At 40.7% G+C, this 20,276-nt stretch overlaps 1 protein-coding gene across 1 annotated transcript in view; it reads right to left on the bottom strand.

Moving 5' to 3' along the window:
- Positions 1-20,276, bottom strand: part of ANKRD33B (ankyrin repeat domain 33B) — a 148,933-nt gene that overhangs the window by 29,285 nt on the left and 99,372 nt on the right. Inside the window, exon 3 of the mRNA XM_089655245.1 lies at positions 3,020-3,160. Within this exon, the coding sequence (XP_089511371.1) occupies positions 3,020-3,160 (141 nt within the window). The remainder of the gene's footprint in view (positions 1-3,019; positions 3,161-20,276) is intronic.

The following is a 20,276-nucleotide window of genomic DNA, read 5'->3' as shown; positions in this document are numbered from 1 at the left end:
AGGGCCTTGTTTATCACATTGTAGCATCCCCTCTTCTTTTAAAAACACTTTGTAAATGTCTGGGAACTGAGGAAGTTGAGGACTGCCTGCAGTCCAGACCTTTCACTAATTGAAAATATTTGGTGAATCGTGAAATGAAAAATACGTCAAAGAAGACCTGGGACTGTTGAGCAGTTAGAATCCTATATCAGGCAAGAATGGGACAACAATCTTCTCCTAAAACTCCAGTAACTGCTGTCATCAGTTTCCAGATGTTTAGAAAGTGTTGTTAAAAGAAGAGGGGATGCTACAATGAGGTAAATGTGGCCCTGCCACAACTTTTTTGACATGTTGCCACCATCAATTTCAAACTTACCTTATTTCCTTTCTTAAAATTGTACATTTTCTCAATTTAAACATTTGATATCCTTTCTTTTTTTCTATTGTAAATAAAACATGGGTTTATGAGATTTGAAAATCATTGCATTCTGTTTTTATGTAGATTTTACACAAGGTCCCATTGTTTTTGGAATTGGGGTTGTATATTTAGAATCTCAGAGGTCACTTGAATGTGGGCAACATGGATTATCTTGGTATCAAGATGCCAAGGTGCCAAGATAAAGTACACCTAGATGAAGTACACTGTACTATGTAACTCTTCTCCAGATTAACACATACTACTTTAGGACTATTAGTTCCAGGTTGTGTTGAAGTGATACATTAGTACCCCTTTGCATATTTTTCATTGTAGATATTTCTTCATACATGACAGTGTTGGCGTTTGGCCTTTCAGGCATTCAGAGCTAAAAAAGAATGTTATGTATCACCGCGCAACAATAAATCTAATCTATGTACAAAAAGCAGGCACATCCTGTGATCACCGTCTGTTGCAAAAATATATATACTGTATGTGTAAATTAGTGCAGGCATTTTTACATCCATATAGTTATCTGTGTCTATATTGTGCAAAACAATTCATGCTAAATAAATTCCTATATTGTGTGATCTCGATCTCTAGGGGGAGCAGATACTTTGACTTTTTACATGCCAGCTGTGCTTTTTTGCTAACATGAGTATATCTGGCACACTTTACATGTCTAATAGAAGAATTTAAAACAGAGAGCACTTGATAAAGTATTATTATTTTGAGGGGCATTGGATATGGATTAAGCCTTTCTGGAGGATATTGGTGTTTATGATGAACCAAGGAGTTGGACGGAGATGCCACCATCTCCAGTAAAGTTGCCCTTGTGCCTTTTCAGACCTCTTTTGATCTGGAGGTCAATTTAGAGGTGGGCAGATTCACATATGTAAATGTGTATATATATATATATATATATTTATATATAGACATTAAGAGTTGTCACATAGGGGTAGGTAGAGCCCTTAGGCCTGTATAAGCACCAAGTTATAACTCTGTAGCTTACACACCATTTTCTGCCTTCTCTCCTTAAAGAGGAATTCCCCTCGCTCCCCAAAAAAAATAAATAAATGTCAGCAGCTACAAATACTGTAACTGCTGACTTTTAATGTTAGGGCACGTACCTGTCCAGGCATTGTCCTCACCCTAGCCGATTCTTCAGACGCCTATTGGGTGTGCTGACACTAGCATCTTGACTAAGGGAAACTGGCAGTGAAGCCTTGAGGCTTCACAGCTCGTTTCCTATTTTGCATGCGTGATATGTGCTGCGCTTTGTGAATGGGCCACAGTCTTCTGGGACCTGTGAAGTGTCCCAGAAGGCTGTGGGGGAAGGAGGAGGGGGTGAACTTCCGGGTCAGTTCTCCATGGCAAACTGAGCCGGAAGTGGGAGTGGGTACCTGTCAAAAACAGGCACCCCCTTCCTCCCAAAAGGTACCAAATGTGGCTGCAGAGGGGGGGGGAGACAGACAAGCAGAGTTTCCCCTTTTGGGTGGAGCTCCATTTTAAGTCTAAACAGAGTGCTGGAGGATCAAAAGGAAGGTAAACATGTGCAACTAAGGAAGGTAACTATTGAATCACATTGTTTTGCCCTGCATGGGTCCTCTTAAAGCTTTTTTCTTAAGTAAGCACCAATGTCAGAATATGGCATCCTTTTTGTTTAACCTCTTGAGCTCTGGAAGATTTTACCCCCTTTATGACCAGGCCATTTTTTGCTATACCACACAATGCACTACTTTAACTGGTAGTTGCGTGGTCATGCAACGCTGTATCCAAACAAAATTTTAATAATTTTTTTTTGACACGAATAGAGCTTTTTTTTAGTGTTATTTGATCACCACTGGGTTTTTTTTATTTTTTGCGATACAAATGAAAAAGGCATGAATATTAAAAAAAACAAACAACAATATTATTTATGCTATAAAACATCAAATTATAAAAGTTAAAAAAAAAAATCAAATTTCTTCATAAATTTTGGGCAAAGTATATTCTGCTATGTGGTTTGGTAAAAAAAATCCCAGTAAGTGTATATTGATTTATTATTTTAATACTATGGCGGTGATCAGTGACTAATAACAGGACTGTGACAGTGCGCGGGCAATCTGACACTAACTGATTCTGAGGGGAACTGACTGCCACTGACCTCTTTAGCGACATGAATACAGTGACCAGTGATATTATACACTGTCACTGTATAAATGACACTGACTGGGAAGGGGTTAACATCTAGGACGATCAAGGGGTTATACAGTATATATGCCTAACAATGTGTATTATGTGTAAAGTGTGCTGCTTTTTACTAATGATCTCTAAGTTTGCAAAGCAGGGACTAGAGAGACATCCTTCCCTCTGTACTGAACCCTACGTTGAATGTCAACACAAGGCTCTGGGCTATGATTGTACACAGCTGATCAGCAGGTCCCGGCCATGAATTATTGGTCAGGAATTGCTGACAGGCTCCCGTTGTGTACAATCACAGCAGGTTTTGGCTGGGGAGCACTCACATGTGCGCCTGAAACCTGGAAGTAGGCAGTGACAGGTATGTCACTTTGCCTACGGCGGCCGCCTGTCCGCAGTACATTGCAGGCGGTTGCTAAGTGGTTACATTTTAAATACACTTACCTGCTAACATTAATGCACGAACACAGTCTGTTCTGCCTTGCATTGATGATTTCATTAATGCTGTAAATCCATGGATATTTCTTTTTTCAATGTCCAAACCGGGATAATAGTTTAACAAAAAGTTTGTGATTGTTATGTGCCCTGTAACAAAAAATATTTCATCAACCCAGGAAAATGTTTTAATATTATATAACAATTTTAAAGTGTATCTTTGGTCAAACTGTAAAATCATACATTCATTTCCACATTGTATTTTGATTATTTCCAGCCTACTCCTATTACTCTAAACTATACTGAAGCTTATACGTTTACTTCCCATGCATTCACTTTCTTGAGTTCTATGACATGTATTCACTATGCCCAGTGATTAGACACTGCTGTGTCACAAAAATCAACTACAGAGGTACTGAATGAAAGAGTTTCAGGAGGTGGAGTCAGTACAGGAATCATAGCTTGGGGACCATGGGATATGTAGTCCTTAGAAATTGAAAGTATAAAGCTGCAAAGCATGCAGGGAATCAAGGAAGTTCTTACAAGAGATGGCCAGCAGACAGGCAGCACTTATAACAAGGAGATTTTGCAAGTAAGCTTGTATCGAATTGTCAAAAATAACTATTTTTCTATTGCTATTTGCAATGCTGATGCTATAAAAGTATATGCTTTGATAATAGAACACCTTTAAAAACTAGTACCATGTTTTATCTGGGGTTGCAATTCATTTCATTTTTAATGTTTACTACTTTTTTTTGTTTTTTTATGAGTAGCTGAATTAGACAAATAGACTCCTTCAAGAGCTGGTTCTGGCCAGCTCAGTAAATTGTTTTAAAAAAGGCCTGGATTTTACCTAAAAGCACATAATATAACTGGATGCTAATATTTATTGGTAACGTTAATCCAGCGAATATCTATTTGCCTCCTGAGGGATCAGAAAGGAATTCTTTCCCCCACTTGAGTAAATTGGATCATTTTTTCCTCTGGATCAACTGTGGGTACAGGATTGTACATTATATACAGCGGGTAAAATAAATACTGAACACGCCACCATTTCTCTCACTAAATATATTTCTAAAGGTGCTATAGAAATCTTCACCACATGTCGGTAACAACCCATGCAATCCATACATACAAAGAAACCAAAGCAAAGAAGTTCAGAAATTGTTATGGGTAATACAATAGAATGACACAGGGAAACGTATCGCACGTGCAGGGGCGGACTGACCATTTGGAAACTCGGGCACTGCTCGAGGGCCCGGGGTCAGTAAGGGGCCCCATGAGATGCCCCTGGTACCTTTTTTCATAGGCTTTTTTGAGTTTGGGCAAGGACCCAGGGGCCCCATGATCCCCTATTGCTCAGGGGCCCCATGAGTTGTCAGTCCACCCCTGCGCACATGCTAACTGAAATTTATTTAATACTTCATACAAAATCCTTTGTTGATAATGACAGCTTCATGACGCCTCCTATATTGAGAAACTAGTCGCATGCATTGCTCAGGTGTGATTTTGGACCATTCTTCCGCACAGTCTTTAAATCTTGAAGGTTCCATGGGTCTCTTCTATGAACTTCAATCTTTAGTCCTTCCCATAGATTTTCTATTGCATTTAGATCAGGTGATTGGCTGGGCCATTCTAGCAGCTTTATTTTCTTTTTTTGAAACTATCATTGTCTTGTTGAAATGTCCACCCTCGTTTCATCTTCATCATCCTGGTAGATGGCAGCAGATTTTTATCAAGAATGTCTTGGTACATTTTTCTGGTTATCCTTCCTTCAGTGATATGAAGTTTGCTGAAAAACAGCCCCACACCATGATGCTCCCACCTCCAAACTTCACTGTTGGAATGGTGTTTTTGGGGTGATGCGCAATGCCATTTGAACTCCAAACATGGTGTGCATTATGGCATCCAAGAGTTCAATTTTGGTCTCATCTGTCCAGACTATATTCTCCCAGTATTTCACAGACTTGTCTAAATGTTGTGCAGCAAACTTTAAACGAACTTCAACATGCTTTTTCTTCAGCAATGGAGTCTTGCATGATGAATGTGCATACAGGCCATGGTGGTTGAGTGCATTACATAGTTACATAGTTAGTCTGGCTGAAAAAAGACAAAAGTCCATCCAGTTCAACCATAGAAAAAGAAAAAGCTATAATCCTATACCCACAGTTGATCCAGAGGAAGGCAAAAAAAAAACCAGCAAAGCACGATCCAATTTACTCCCGGAAGGAAAAAATTCCTTCCTGATCCCCCGAGAGGCAATTGGATATTCCCTGGATCAACTTTACCTATCAATGTTAGTATCCAGTTATATTCTGTGTATCTAAGAAACAATCCAGGCCTTTTTTGAAGCAATCCACTGAGCTGGCCAGAACCAACTCTTGAGGGAGTCTATTCCACATTTTCACAGCTCTCACTGTGAAGAAACCTTTCCGTGTTTGGAGATTAAATTTATTTTCATCCAGACATAAAGAGTGCCCCCTTGTCCTCTGTGATGACCTCAGAGTGAATAACTCTACACCGAGTTCACTATATGAACCACTGATGTATTTATACATGTTGATCATATCTCCCCTTAATCTCCTATTCTCAGGAGAGAATAAATTCAGTTCCTCTAATCTTTCCTCATAGCTGATCTCCTCCATGCCTCGTATCAGTTTAGTTGCCCTTCTCTGTACTTTCTCCAGTTTCCCAAGGTTCTTTTTGTGAATTGGTGTGCAAAACTTACCTGCATATTCCAGATGAGGCCTTACTAATGATTTGTACCGGGGTAATAGGATATCTCCCTCTCTGGAGACTATACCTCTTTTAATTCAAGAGAGGAATTTGTTCGCTTTTAGAAACCGCAGCTTGGCATTGCATACCATTATTAAGCTTGTGATCTACCAGAACTTCCATCAACAATAAGCCTCATTTGCCACATAGTTGCCCAATTAAACCGTGCATTGAGGTCAGCTTGTAAGTTGGAGACATCCTGTAAGGACGTTATTCCACTGCACAGCTTGGTGTCATCTGCAAAGACTGAATTGGGATTTTTAATCCCAGACCCTATATTGTTTATAAATATATTAAAAAAGTAAGGGTCACAACACTGAACCTTGGGGTACACCACTGACAACCCTAGACCATTCAGAGTGTGAATTATTAACCACTACTCTCTGAATACGATCTTTTAGCCAGTTTTCTATCCATTTACAATACTGATTTTTCCAAGCCTGTAGACTTTACCTTACACATTAGCCATGTGTGGGGAACTGTGTGAGACGCTTTTGCAAAATCCAAGTATACCACGTCCACTGCTACCCTTCTGTCCGAGGTTTTGCTCACCCCCTCATAAAAAGAAATCAGATTTGTTTGACAACTTCTGTCTTTCATGAATCCATGCTGTCTGTTGCTTAAAATATTTTTTTCTAGCAAGAACTCATCTACGTGGTCTTTTATTAAACTCTCCAGTATCTTCCCAACTATAGAAGTTAAACTAACAGGTCTATAATTACTTGGTAAAGATTTTGACCCCTTTTTAAATATTGGCACCACACTGGCTTTACGCCAATCCAGTGGTACTATGCCAGTCATTAAAGAGTACCTAAAAATTAGAAACAATGGCGTTGAAATGACGGAGCTCAATTCTTTAAGGACCCGTGGGTGTATGCCATCCAGTGCAGGTGCTTTATTCACCTTTATTCTGTCTAAATATATTTGGATCATAGCAATTGTGAGCCAATGTGGATCATCTGGAGCTGTGTCAATACCATGCCATTATGGACGAGAGCTCCCCCATGTTTCTTTGTATACACAGAGCTGAAGAAGGTATTAAATAAATATGCATTCTCTTTGTCCCCAGTCACCCACTCTAGATTATTTTGTAAAGGGCCTACATGCTCGGACTGGACCTTTTTACTATTAATATTTTTGAAGAATTTTTTTGGGTTGGTCCAGCTATCTTTTGCAATCTGTCATTCGTTTTCAATTTTTGCGGCCTTTATTTCCTTTTTGCATATTCTGTTATATTCTTTGTAATGTTTAAATGACGATAGTGTTCCTTCATTTTTATATTGAATAAAAGCTCTTTTCTTATTATCTATAGGCTTTTTAACTTTGGCTGTAAGCCACATTGGTTTGCTTTTTAGTCTTTTAAACTTGTTGCCCATGGGAATATATTTTGCAGTGTGTTTGCATACAGTCTTTTTGAAGAACTCCCATTTCTGTGCTGTGTTCATCAATGCCAATATTCCCTCCCAGTCTAAGTCTTGGAGAGCAGCTCTCAGCCTTGGAGAATTAGCTCTCTTGAAATTGAGCATTTCTTTTTTCCTCGTATGTGCTTGCTGTTTTACAGCTAACAATAAATGAAATCATGTTATGGTCACTGCTACCCAGATGTTCTTTTATATGGACATTTGCGTAATAAGCTCTGCATGGTTTGAGATTACCAGGTCCAGCAGAGCATCATTCCTAGTAGGGGCCTCTGAACTGTACCATAAAATTGTCTTGTAGTAGGTTTAAAAATGTTTGCCCTTTAACTGTTCCTGCAGTACCATTACTCCCTTCAATTTCGGGGTAGTTAAAATCCCCCATTATTATCACTGTCCCAGCCCTTTCAATCTGTGCAAGGAGCTAAGTTTCCACCTCCTCATTAACACATTACTTATGGTTTTCTTTGAAACACTTGTACCTGCTAACTCCAGGTCTTTCTGAAGCTCAGACAACCCTTCTGATAATTATTTTCACTCCTCTGTTAGAAATCTTGCACGGAGCACCTGGTCATGATCAGTTTATGGTGAAATTATGTTCTTTCCTCTTCCAGAATATGGCCCCAACAGTACTCACTGGAACATTCAGAAGTTTAGAAATCCTTCTGTAACCAATGCAAACAGTATGTTTTGCGGCTCTTGAGAGAGCTCTTTGCTTTTACTCATCATGAGATGTTTCTTGTGTGACACTTTAGTAATGAGACACCTTTTTATAGGCCATCAGTTGAAACTGAACCAGCTGATATTAATTTGCACTGACAAGGAACAGAATTGCTTTCTAATTACTGATAGATTTCAGGTGGTGTCTTGGCTTTGCATGCCTTTTTGAGCCTCCCTTTCTTCATGTGTGCAATACTTTTCTCATTGTGTCATTCCATTTTATTACACATAACTTAATTTCTGAACTTATTTGTTTTGTTTTTTTCTTTGTATGCATGGATTGTTTCTGACATGTGGTTTTTCATGTCAATAGCACCTTTAGAAATATATTTACTGAGAAAAATGGTGATGTGTTCAATACTTATTTTACCCGCTGTATGGAGGTTTTCTATTTGTGTGTGTGTGAATTTTTTTTAATTAAATGATTGAACTAGATGGACTTGTATCTTTTTTTCAACAAGACTAACTATGTAACTATGGCTAGCATATGGCATTTTTATATTTGTATTTTGAAGGAATATGGTTGTGTGCTTGCCAAGACCAATCGAAAGCATAAAAAGTGGGCGCTAAGAGTAAAGTGGAGTACAGCAAAGAAATGGAGTTGAGTAAGGTATTTTCAGGTGATCTGGGAGTATCTGAAGAAAGGAGAGTTCAGGGTTTGTCAACAGTTAGGGTTTGGACAGAGGGGTAAAGGGGTAAAGAGGGTGCTAAAAGAAGGGGAAAGATGAAGGTGGGGACATTTCTATTTTAACCACTTTCCTGCTGCCCTATAGTAGAACTACTGCTACAGGGCGGGGGGGCTGTGCAAAATCACATATAAATATGTACACGTGATTTGCATTTCTAGGTAGCCACCATTTGTGGCTACGGATGTCAATCACCGGGTCTTGGCCAGAGATTCTTCGCCATCACACATTTAACCCTTTGATCGCCCCAGATGTTAACCCCTTCCTGCCCAGTGTCATTAGTACAGTGTCAGTGCTTTTTATTAGCACTGATCGCTGTATTAGTGTCTTTTGGATGTCAGTTGCAATTAGTCAGTTCACACCCAGTGTAAGATTGCCCACCGCAGTCCTGCTATAAGTCACTGATTGCCGCCATTACTAGTATAAAAAAAAAAATTCCAGTATATATACCGCCATTTGTAGACATCATAACTTTCATGTAAACCAATTAATTTACATGTATTGGGATTTTTTGGAGCAAAGACATGTAGCATTTTGGCCTAAATTTATGAAGAAATTTGATTTTTTTTTTTTTTTTTATGGGATAAGTTTTATAGCAAAAAGTAAAAAATATTTTTTTACTTTTTTTTTTCAAAATTGTCGGTCTTTTTTTGTTTATAGCGCAAAAAATAAAAAATGCAAAGGTGATCAAATACCACCAAAATAATTCTCTATTTGTGGGAAAATAAGGACATAAATATCATGTATGTACTACTTTGCATGACCGCATAATTGTCAGTTAAAATAATGCAGTGACGTATTGCAAAAAATGGCCTGGTCAGGTAGGGGGTAAATCCTCTGGAGGGCAAGTGATTAATGTTGCTCAGAATATTGACTACTGTTCTAACAACAAGTTGCAAACAATATTAAAAAAAAAAGGAAAAAACCTGAGAGTGAATATGGTGACTGAACTGCTCAATCAATTAATAGTCTATGGAAGGACTATCACAAATTCACCACAACATACATTTTAAAAATATAGAGACCCTAAAAGGGTTTGTGAAGAACACTGTAAATCTGGGTACACACAGATTGAAATTTGCCTGGTTCAGAAGACACGGGCTGAGTTTTAATCTGTTTAGCCCTTCCAGTTTGACAAAAGATGATTGTTAGATCGACTTCTGCCAAAAACCTGACTCCTGGAAAACCTTGTTTAATCAGCAGCTTGCAGCCACTTGGCTGCAACGCTGATCAGTGTATTCTGACAGTGGAGAGTCCCTTCTGTCAGAATACAATGTCCTGGTGGGGGGGGGATTCTTGTATCCACATCCCTTGTGTGGATGCAGGAATCAGTTTTTTCTTCTGTGTGTGCACTGCCACAGGGGAAGGGGTGAGGGGGATGAGGAGAACATGTGCTATAACATGTAACATATTCCTAATGGTAAACCTATCCATTAAAGCTCTGATCTTTTTTAATTTACTTTCTGATATTACTTTCTTTTCCATCATCATAGCAAAGCTTTGCAACTGCTCCAGAGCCCCAGTGAGTAAGATCATACTGACAAAAGTTCGGAGGCACTTGAAGGAGTGCATTTACTTTTCTTGCACCTCTAGTTGCACACAGGGCCAGTGCTAGATTATTTTGCGCCCCAGGCAAGACCAGCTACTTGCACCCCCACCCAAAAAAAAACCAAAAACATTTTTAAAACAGTAAAAAATATTTAGACAACAAAACATGAATCTGCTATATTTCTTTTGATTTGCAAAAATAAGTGCCATAAGATGCCACCAGCACCAATACTAAGACAAAATATATATAAGTTAAGTAATCAGAAAGAGAAACAAACAAAAAAAAAAGAGACAGAGTTAGAACATTTCAGTGATGAGCAGCCACCAGCCGGCTTACAGTAAGGGACCAAGTCTGAGAGGAACACTGGAAGGCATTGCTACACTGGCCCCAGACACCCAGCATCTTCGACTGTCCTTTCTTCTACCCCTCCGTCACCTCTCCCGTTAACTGAAGGATCATTGATGATGTGGTGGCGTCCCACACAATCAGTCAGCATCCACTTCCCTCACTGCGACCATTGTCTGCCCCCTTCCTCTTCCTGTCACCTTCAAGAACTGCTGTGCTCCTAGGCTTGGCTCACCTCTGATGGCTCCTTCCAGGGTGCAGATTCCAGGCTGTGGCTCTCATTGAGGACAGGTGGCCTCCCAGCATTACACTGCTTCCCTCCCATACACATCGGGCCTCGATCATCCCTCTCACATAATCTTAACCCTGCAACCAGAGCACACCCTATTGATTGGCTACAGATGAGTAGAAGAAGGTGAAGCCAACACTGGATACGACCCATTCAGTCACTAGCTGGCTCCCTGTTACAGCTGGAGGATTGTGTGTGCCAGTGTGTGTACCGGAAATGTATGGACCGATCCTCCGATCAGAGACTGCTGGTAGCCCGGGGTCCTGGGCTAATGTCATCACTTCCCATCCTAGGGAGAGCCAACACTTCACTTCTACATGGAATACTGTCATGTATATATACAGTGATCAGCATAAATGAGTACACCCCAACAGATTTGTCAGAAAACCTTTCCTTTCCTTTCAGAATCAACATTTTCTATGGGACACTACGCTACAAAATACTCCCACAAATGTGGATATTGATTGCAAGCAAGATTTGTTAATTTGCACACACAACTAATTCAAATTCAAACTAATAACAAATTCATTCAAGACCATGTTGAAAAAATGAATACACCTCAATGAAAGTCTTAAGAGCAATTCTAAATTTTAACTTTTTTAATTTTTTTTAATTTACAATCTACCTTTATTGAATCCATAATAGATTTTCTATGGCTGACTGTATGTAATAATGACATTTGCTTGTAAATCTGTCTGATTTCATCATTATGATGTGTAGAACCACTTACAGCCTGTAAGTGTATCAACTTCTGCTAAAAATTAAGTTACTCTGAAGTGCATTCACATTTGACCTGAAATTGCAAGAGGATAAAGTAATGGATCATGAAAGATTACAAGATAAATGTCACATCATAAGCCACTTATAGATCGTGGAATTTTTAATAAATTAATATAACTCTGGGCTAACCCACGGTCTTGCATTAGGACTTAAAGTGTTACTGAACCCAGGACCCTGCATTCACTATATCTGGTCTCCCACACTACACAGAACATGGAAGTGCAATTATTTTAGTAAAACAAACTGCTAAATAGCTTTTCTCATCAGCAGAGTCGTCTTGTGATTTCTTTGTGTCCAGCAGAGCACTGGTTAAAGCTTGTAGAGGGGTTTTCTTCCTGCTCTAGGAGGCTGCAGGACTCATGACCTCTGTTTGGACAGTGCTGATAGGCCCTTTGCTGATCACATGCACTCTCTACCAATACACAAAAAACTGAGCATGTGCAGAGTATCTGCACACGATATGTCTTATCAGGAGATAAGAGGGGGACACTGGAAGAAGGGGATGATCAGAGAAGTCAGGATCAAGCAGCATTTTTATGTAATGAAGAGGATTAACTCCTTAGGTTCCACAGTCAGTATAACAAGCATGCTTTACTGCATTTATGGGTTTTGTAACATTTTAAGGGTAAATAACAATAAATGTATAGAAATATATATAATATATTTAAAATAACTTTCGCAGCACAGAATTATACTGTGTTTTATAATGTTATCCATCTGTAAAATCAGAAAGTTTGGCGCTTAAGTGGAACCATTTATTGGCCAACTCAATGTATTAAAAATGCAAGCTTTGGAAAAATGTTAAGATTTCCCCATCAGGTGTGATACAATTCTGAATCTAAGAAGCATGTATTTATAGACAAAACAAAAGCAATATACAGTCGCTACCTTCTTGACACACATGAATAGTATTAGGTATTTTAAAACGTTAGAAATGCAGATCAGTAGAAATAGAAATACAGATCATTATTAGAAGCATTACTGAACAATCTATACATGGTTTGCAGAGAAGAAGCCTTGAGTTAGTTCATACCTAATTCATATAGCAACACACATTAAAGTGCAGTATACACATTATAGGGCGGTTTACTTCATTAAAAACTCCATTCTTGCATGAGTAGCGCTACCCTCTTGAGGGCCGCTGAGTTTTTGGGTCCCCCTAAGTTCTGCATAAGCAGGCAACACACATTTTCCACACTTTCATGCAAAGTCAGTAAACAGTCCATGACCTTGTTTTTTGTTGTTTTATTAGGGTTTAACAACTTGGACGGGGACTAGGGGTACATGGGATGCCCAATAGAACTGAACAACTTGGAGGATGACTTCTTAGCAAAATGGCAAGAATCCAATAAACAGCACAAAATGGATCCTAGGCTCCCAACTCCTTCAAAACTGGCACTTCCCTTCTGACACATTAGCACACAGTCAAGGAGCACTTGGTCTCCTTAAATGAACCTCCCCAGACCCAGATGAAAATCTCCTCATCCACCTGGCTGTCTTGAGAGTATCCCAGGGCAAGGGATTCCGAGACACACAAAGAATGTAGATCCAGGGAGAACTAGTTGGGTATTGCACCAGACCACCCTCTCCTTTCTTTGCCCCAGGGAGTGTATAAGTACTCACACTGTGCTGTTCCTGTAGCTTTAAAGGTTAAATCTGCTTTCAGGCCTTACTCTGAGCTGGCTCCTTCCCTGCTGCCAGGCTGTCTTTCCCCAGTAGACTGTCTTACAGTGGAGGTCCTTCAGTCTAGCTTCAACCTGTAAGCAGACCCCCCCCTTCCCATGCTCAGCAGTACTTCTTCATTCCGACTCCTACTCGACTCCCTTGCTGACCAGGCTCTCTCATATTTAAGGATTGACCTAGCAACCATGCCAGGCCTCCTGCCTGGGAATTGCCCAGATTCCCCTAAGTATGCAGATCAGCCCCTCCTCACCCCCGCCCACTGCTTCTAGAAACTTCTCCAAGTTTCTAGAGCAGGGGGAGGTATCAGGGAACTGACCTGCAGAGCCCTCCAGCTATACCTGAAGTAACCTCGTTGACCCACTCCCAGGCTGACCCATACCCAGGCTTCTAGAAAGCCTCTAACTATGCACACAATAAAACTGACACTAGAGGGCGTTACACATGTCCAATGCATTTACCAATGTTTCAAGTGACAGCAAGTTTACATATCTTTGGTTAGTTTGCTTGGCACAAATATATTACATGTAAAATGCATTTATACACATGTAAAACTGATTCAACTAAACTTACAGTATGTTCTTGTGTATTCTCTAGAATAGGTATAGTCTATGTTTAATGAAATGTCTCCACTAGTTTATCTTCTTCTACAGGTTATCAATTGATAAGAATGCGAGGTGTTGCAGAGTGCCCATCTACTCACCATGTTTATATACAGGCCCTTTAATTAAATTTCCAAAACTCCCTTGATTCCTGGACACAGTTAGGATAGATAAGCTCCTCAACATCTTTCCCTCAAGAGCTCAGAGAGGCTACACCTGATGAGGCAGTGGTAGCTGGGCAAGTGGTCTCAGCCAAGTGAGAGGCAACCCACTTTCAAAAGTGAAGATTCTCAGCTAGACTCTGTGCTGTTATAGAGCCTTTCAGTGACTATGCTGTGTAGCCACATTTTCCTGACTGAGCCCCAGAGATATTGTAGCAAAGATTCCAAATTTGTGCAGCTTTGACATCCTAAACCTATTTTGCATTACTGCTAAACTTTACCCCCTTTTAGCAAGCTGCAAATTATATTGATTTCCCATCTGATCATTTGGCCGATTGCCTATTCTGTTAAACCTGACATCTACAAACAGGATCATCCTTGTCAGACAATAGTGATGGAATGGTATGACAGTGGCGCCTGGTAGTACAACTCCAGCGGGAAGCAGGCAACTTTTCATCCCTGCAATAATGACTCCCGTATTCCTGTCAGGATTGCAGAGTGAAAACAAAAAGAAAGTGCAGCAACCTTGCGCATTACCTCAATACAAAACTGTGATTTTATTAAAATGCGATGTATGCTCACAAACAAAGCAGTATAACAGGCGTATAAAATCTTAAAAGGAATATTGGAGTGCAAGACCAGTGCAAATCACATCAAGAGGGGAGACTCTCAAAGTTCACCTGACGTGTTTCAAAGGGGGGCCCCTTCGTCCTCAGAGCTCTGTTACACTGCTTTGTTTGTGAGTATACATCGCATTTTAATAAAATCAAAGCTTTTTATTGAGGTAATGCGCAAGGTTAGTGTGCTTTCTGTTTGTTTTCACTCTTCAGTACTGGTCGGGCCTCCCTAGCCTTATTAAGAGCTGCACAACCTTTGAACCATTGGTGGACAAGCTTCCTGAGTGGTTTATCCATCTACCCACCCTTGATCTGAGTCCCTGAGCACAGGAGATGTTTCTATTCCTTTCAGGATACCTGCTGAAAGAATTATCCAAGTACATAGGACCAGGTCAAGACTTGCGTGATTGGGTCAGAAGAGTCTAGGGGTTAACCAGTTAAATGGGATCCCACCCACTCAGCAGGCAGAACGAGCCATTAATGCCCTAGTGGGAGAAGCAAGGAAGGTAATCCTGCAAATTTCAGCAAAATCCCACGACCAGGATTCATTTGTCAAGATAGTTAACAGCCTAGAAGCAGAGTGTAGCCCATTAAAATACCATGATTGAACTCCCTATTAACATACATACAACCTCATCATTCCATGGCACCCTGCTCATCACCCAGGTTGCTACAAAGACCAGTATAGGTTGGGGCAGTTATCATTTGTTTGCACCATTGGTAAATTTGTGAGGGGAAGCACTGGACACCTTTGCTGCCATTGTGCTATATGCTATATGTTCAGTGTGCCCCTATGCCTTGAAGGAAGGGTGGCTCCCTCCAGGCATACCTGCCCTCAATCTTTCCATTATTATATATGTGCTCCTACTATGGAGGTTCTCAAAATTTATAGTTAACACTGCAGATAATACTGGGGTGCCATGAAGTAGCTCTGCAGCTTGCGAATGTACAGGTGTACCTCAGTTTACAAATGCCTCGGTTAACGTAATTTTCGGTTTACGAATGAAAATCCATTGAAAATAATACCTCGGTTTATTAATTTTTTTTGCAATACGAAGTGTATGTTGGTGCCGATTTTTAAATGCAATTGCCGGCTTTTTTTTTTCTTCACTATAGCTCACAGAATTAGCTGTCACTTTCCCCGGAGTTAAAAGAAACAATGTTTCCTTTTAGTTTATTAAAAGAAACCAAGTTTCCTTTAACTCGGGGAAATAAATTAAAGGAAACTTTCTTTCTTTTAGCTGGGGGGAAAGTGACAGCTGAATCTCTAAGCTATAGTGAAGAAAAAAAAAAGAAGAAGCGGTAATTACATTTAAAAACCAATTACATTTAAAAACCAGCACCATAATAAATTTAAAAAAATGGCGTGGAGTCCCCCCCTCCCATCCATACCAAGCCCTTCGGGTCTGGTATGGATCTTGAGGAGAACTCCCACAGCAAAATTAAAACAAAAATGGCATACCAGACCCTTATCCGAGCATGCAGCCCGGAAGGTCAGGAAAGGAGGGGGGGGACGAGCGAGCGCCCCCCCCCTCCTGAACCATACCAGGCCACATGCCCTTAACATTGGGGGGTGCTTTTGGGCAGCAGGTGCTCCCCCCCAAAGCACCTTGTCCCCATGTTGATAGGGACAAGGGCCTCTTCCCCACAACCCTGGCCAGTGGTTGTGGGGGTCTGTGGACAGAGGGCTTACCGGAATCTGGAATCCCCCTTCCTTTAACAAGGGGGCCCCCAGATCTCGGACCCCCCCATGTGAATGAGTATGGGGTACATGGTCCTCCTACTCATTCATAAAAAACAAAAAATGTAGTGTGAAAAAAAGACAGGACACGGTCTTTGACAAGTCCTTTATTAAAAGAAAAAACTAAAAGAATGCCCCCTGCAGTAGATCCAACATCAATCATGACACCGCTGACCTGAAAAAAGAATAAAAAAAAAAGGCTCTGCTTCCAACAATGGCTCCCAACTGTCTGCCTGCTCCGGTGGTTTGACAGTTCTTAAATATGTAAGGGGCGGGGTTTTGGGGGTGACCCCCACACCATTTTTTTTCAATTTTGGTGACAGTGCTGCCCATCAGTGTCGCCTAACAGTGGCCATCAGTGCTGCCTATCAGTGACGCATCACAGTGCCACCTAACAGTGTCCATCAGTGCTGCCTAACAGTGCTGCCTATCAGTGCAGCCTATCAGAGCCCATCAGTGACTCCTCAGTGCAGCCTATCAGTGCCCATCAGTGAAGGAGAAAAATTACTTATTTACAAAATTTTATAACAGAAACTAAGAAACTTTTTTTTTCAAAAATGTTGGTCTTTTTTTGTTTGTTCAGCAAAAAATAAAACCTCCAGTGGTGATTAAATACCAGCAAAAGAAAGCTCTATTTGTCTCACAAAATGCTAAAAATTTTGTTTGGGTACAGTGTTGCATGATCACACAATTGCCATTCAAAGTATGAGAGCAGTGAAAGCTGAAAATTGGTCTGGGCAGGAAGGGGGTAAAAGTGCCCGGTAGGCAAGGGGTTAAGCTTTCACAAAAAACCTGGAAGCTGATTGGTTACTATGCAGAGCCTCACCAGATTTTGCATTCTCCAGTTTTAGTAAATCACCCCCAATGTGCTTGAGCTGATAACACACAAATAATTCTAATTTCTTGTGTCTTTATTGAACACACTCATTAAACATTCACAGTGCTGGAGAAAAAAAGTAAGTGAACTGATAGACTAATTAAGTCAACAAAAGCTATTTGGAGACTGTAGTTCAATGAATGAAATGAGTTTGGAGGTGTGGTTTACAGCTACGTTGATAAAGACACTCAAACATTTTAAGATTGCTCTTCATAGGAAGCATCAGCTGCCTCACAAAGAGGAGCTTTATGAATACATACAATCAACAGTAGTTGATCTGCATAAGGCATGGAAAGGGATACAAAGCAATCTCAAAGTGTTTAGGCATCCATCAGTCACCAATTAGACAAACTGTCAATAAATTGAGACAGTTTAGTACTTTGGCTACTCTTCTGAGAAGTGGGCACCCAGTCAAGGTGACTCTCAAGGCCCAACGCAGAATCCCCAATAAGATAAGCAAGAGCATGCAAGTAACAGCTAAAGGCTTGAAGACAAAGAGCACCTTGGCAAACCACAACACTACTGGGAAAAACATATACAAAGAACTTGGAGGGACACTCATGCTATAAAATCCCCCCCGCAGTCCATAGCACAAATCAGGTGCAGAAGGTCAAACAAGCTCATCCAAGCTAGCAGAAACAAATTGGAAAATGGAAGGTAGAAACATTGCACACTGGAAACTAGCCACTATATAGATGGCTAAAGACCCAGCTTCAGCCTAAATTCCTCCTAGCTGTGCTCCTGAGCACTTACCTCCAAGGATTCACTTACTTTTTTCCATCAGCAGTGAATGTTTAATAGGTGTGTTCAATAAGGACACTAGAAATTAGAATTGTTTGTGTGTTATCAGCATAAGCACATTGTGTTTGTCTATTGTTGTGACTTGGACGAGGATCAGATCACAACATTTTATGGCAAATTACTGCAGAAAACCAGTTAATTCCAAGGAGTTCACATACTTTTTCTTGCCACTGTGTATGTATAAATATATATGGTGATGGTGTATAATATCAAGCACCTAGGCATGCAGACTGCTCCTACAAACATTTTTGAAAGAATGGGTTGCTCTCAGGAGCAATTCAAGCGTAGTACTGTGATAGGTTGCCACCTGTGCAATAAGTCCATCTGTGAAATTTGCTTGCTACTAAATATTCCATGGTCAACAAGTGGTATTATAACAAAGTGAAAGCACCTGGGAACAGCAGAAACTCAGCCACGAAAATGTAGGCTACTTAAACGACAGGGTGGGGTCAGCGCATGCTGAAGCTCACATTGCACAGAAGTCGCCAACTGTCTTCAGAGTCAATAGCTAAAGTCCTCCAAACTTTGTGTCTTGTGTCGTGTGGTACGCACAACAACAGTGCATAGAGAGCTTCATGGAATGGGTTTCCATGGCCGAGCAGCTGCATCCAAGCCTTACATCACAAAATGCAATGCAAAGCATCGGATGCAATGGTGTAAAGCACGCCACCACTGGACTCTAGAGCAGTGCTTGTGTTCTCTAAAGTGATGAATCACGCTCCTCTGTCTGGTAATCCGATGGTCGTGTCTGGGTTTGGCGGTTGCCAGGAGAACGGTACTTGCCCGACTACATTGTGCCAAGTGTAAAGTGTGGGATTATGATGCGGGGTTGTTTTTCATGGGGTTTGGGCTTGGCCCTTCAGTTCCAGTGAAGGGAACTCTTAAGGTGTCAGCATACCAAGACATTTTGGACAATTTCATGCTCCCAACTTTGTGGGAACAGTTTGAGGATGGCCCCTTCCTGCTCCAACATGACCGCTCACCAGTGCACAAAGCAAGGTTCATAAAGACATGGATGAGCAGGTTTTGGGTGGAGGAATTTGACTGGCTTTCACAGAGTCTCGACCTCAACCCAATATAACACCTTTGGGATGAGTTAGAGTGGTGAATGCGAGCCAGGCCTTCTCGTCTGACATCAATGCTTGACCTCACAAATGCGCTTCTAGAAGAATGGTAAAACATTCCCATAGACACGCTCCTAAACCTTGTGGACAGCCTTTCCAGAAGAGTTGAAGCTGTTCTAGCTGCAAAGGGAGGGCCAACTCAATATTGAACACTACGGACTAAGACTGGGATGTCATTAACCTCCCTGGCGGTATTCCCGAGTGTAGCTCGGGGTAAAGTTTCAGTACCAAAAGCGGTAACCCCGAGCTACACTCGGGCTTACCATGCGGCGTTGCACAGGGATTCCCTACAGCGCTTACCTTGTCCTTTGCTCCCGCGATGCGTCCCCTGCAGCGTCCCCGGCCATCTCCTCCGGCCGATGCCGGCATCTGGCTTCCGTGTTCTGGTCCCTGTGACGTCGGGACGTACGGGCGCCGGAACCAGCGGCAAATTTGAAAATGTAAAAATAATTTAATTTTTTTTAAAACGATTATTTCATAGCAAAACATTCCTGTATCAAAGCATTTCACATACATTTTGTCCCTACTGCTTTGTCCAGTGCCCTGCCTGCATTTTGACTGTTCTTTCTGCCTGGAAACTTAGAAAAGTCCATGGCATCCAAAAAGCGTCCCTTTAGGTCAAAAGCGGTTTTAGACCGGCTAGAGAACAGCGATAGTAAATCAGAACCACTTGCAGAATTGAGTGATAATGATTCGTGGGGGAAATTCGTCATCAGACACTGAAAACGATTTTGTGACTTTGCTCAGTGATGTGCGAACTTGGCGCTATATTTCAAATTTCAGTGTTTTTGGTTTGATTATATTATTGAATTAAATTTATTATTATATTATTTTTTATGAGTATTTATTAAATTATAATTTATGATTTCATGTTTCAAGTTTTATCATATCCGGAATGTTTACTAGACTCTTTTTCGGACAGATTTCAGGGAGTTATTCCTAAATTACAGGCCTGCAATAACAAAAAATACATATTTCATGCAAAAAAATGGTACCGCTTTTGGTACAAAATTCCTGACATAATCATACCGCCAGGGAGGTTAACGTTCATGTGCGTACAAAGGCAGGCGTCCCAATACTTTTGGCAATAATATATATATATAT

Source organism: Staurois parvus, unplaced genomic scaffold (assembly GCF_062004578.1).
Source record: "Staurois parvus isolate SC_StPar_1 unplaced genomic scaffold, SC_StPar_1.0 ptg000829l, whole genome shotgun sequence".
NCBI classification, from domain to species: domain Eukaryota; kingdom Metazoa; phylum Chordata; class Amphibia; order Anura; family Ranidae; genus Staurois; species Staurois parvus.
The sequence above is the reverse complement of the archived record's forward strand: the minus strand, read 5'-3'. Positions and strand labels throughout refer to the sequence as shown.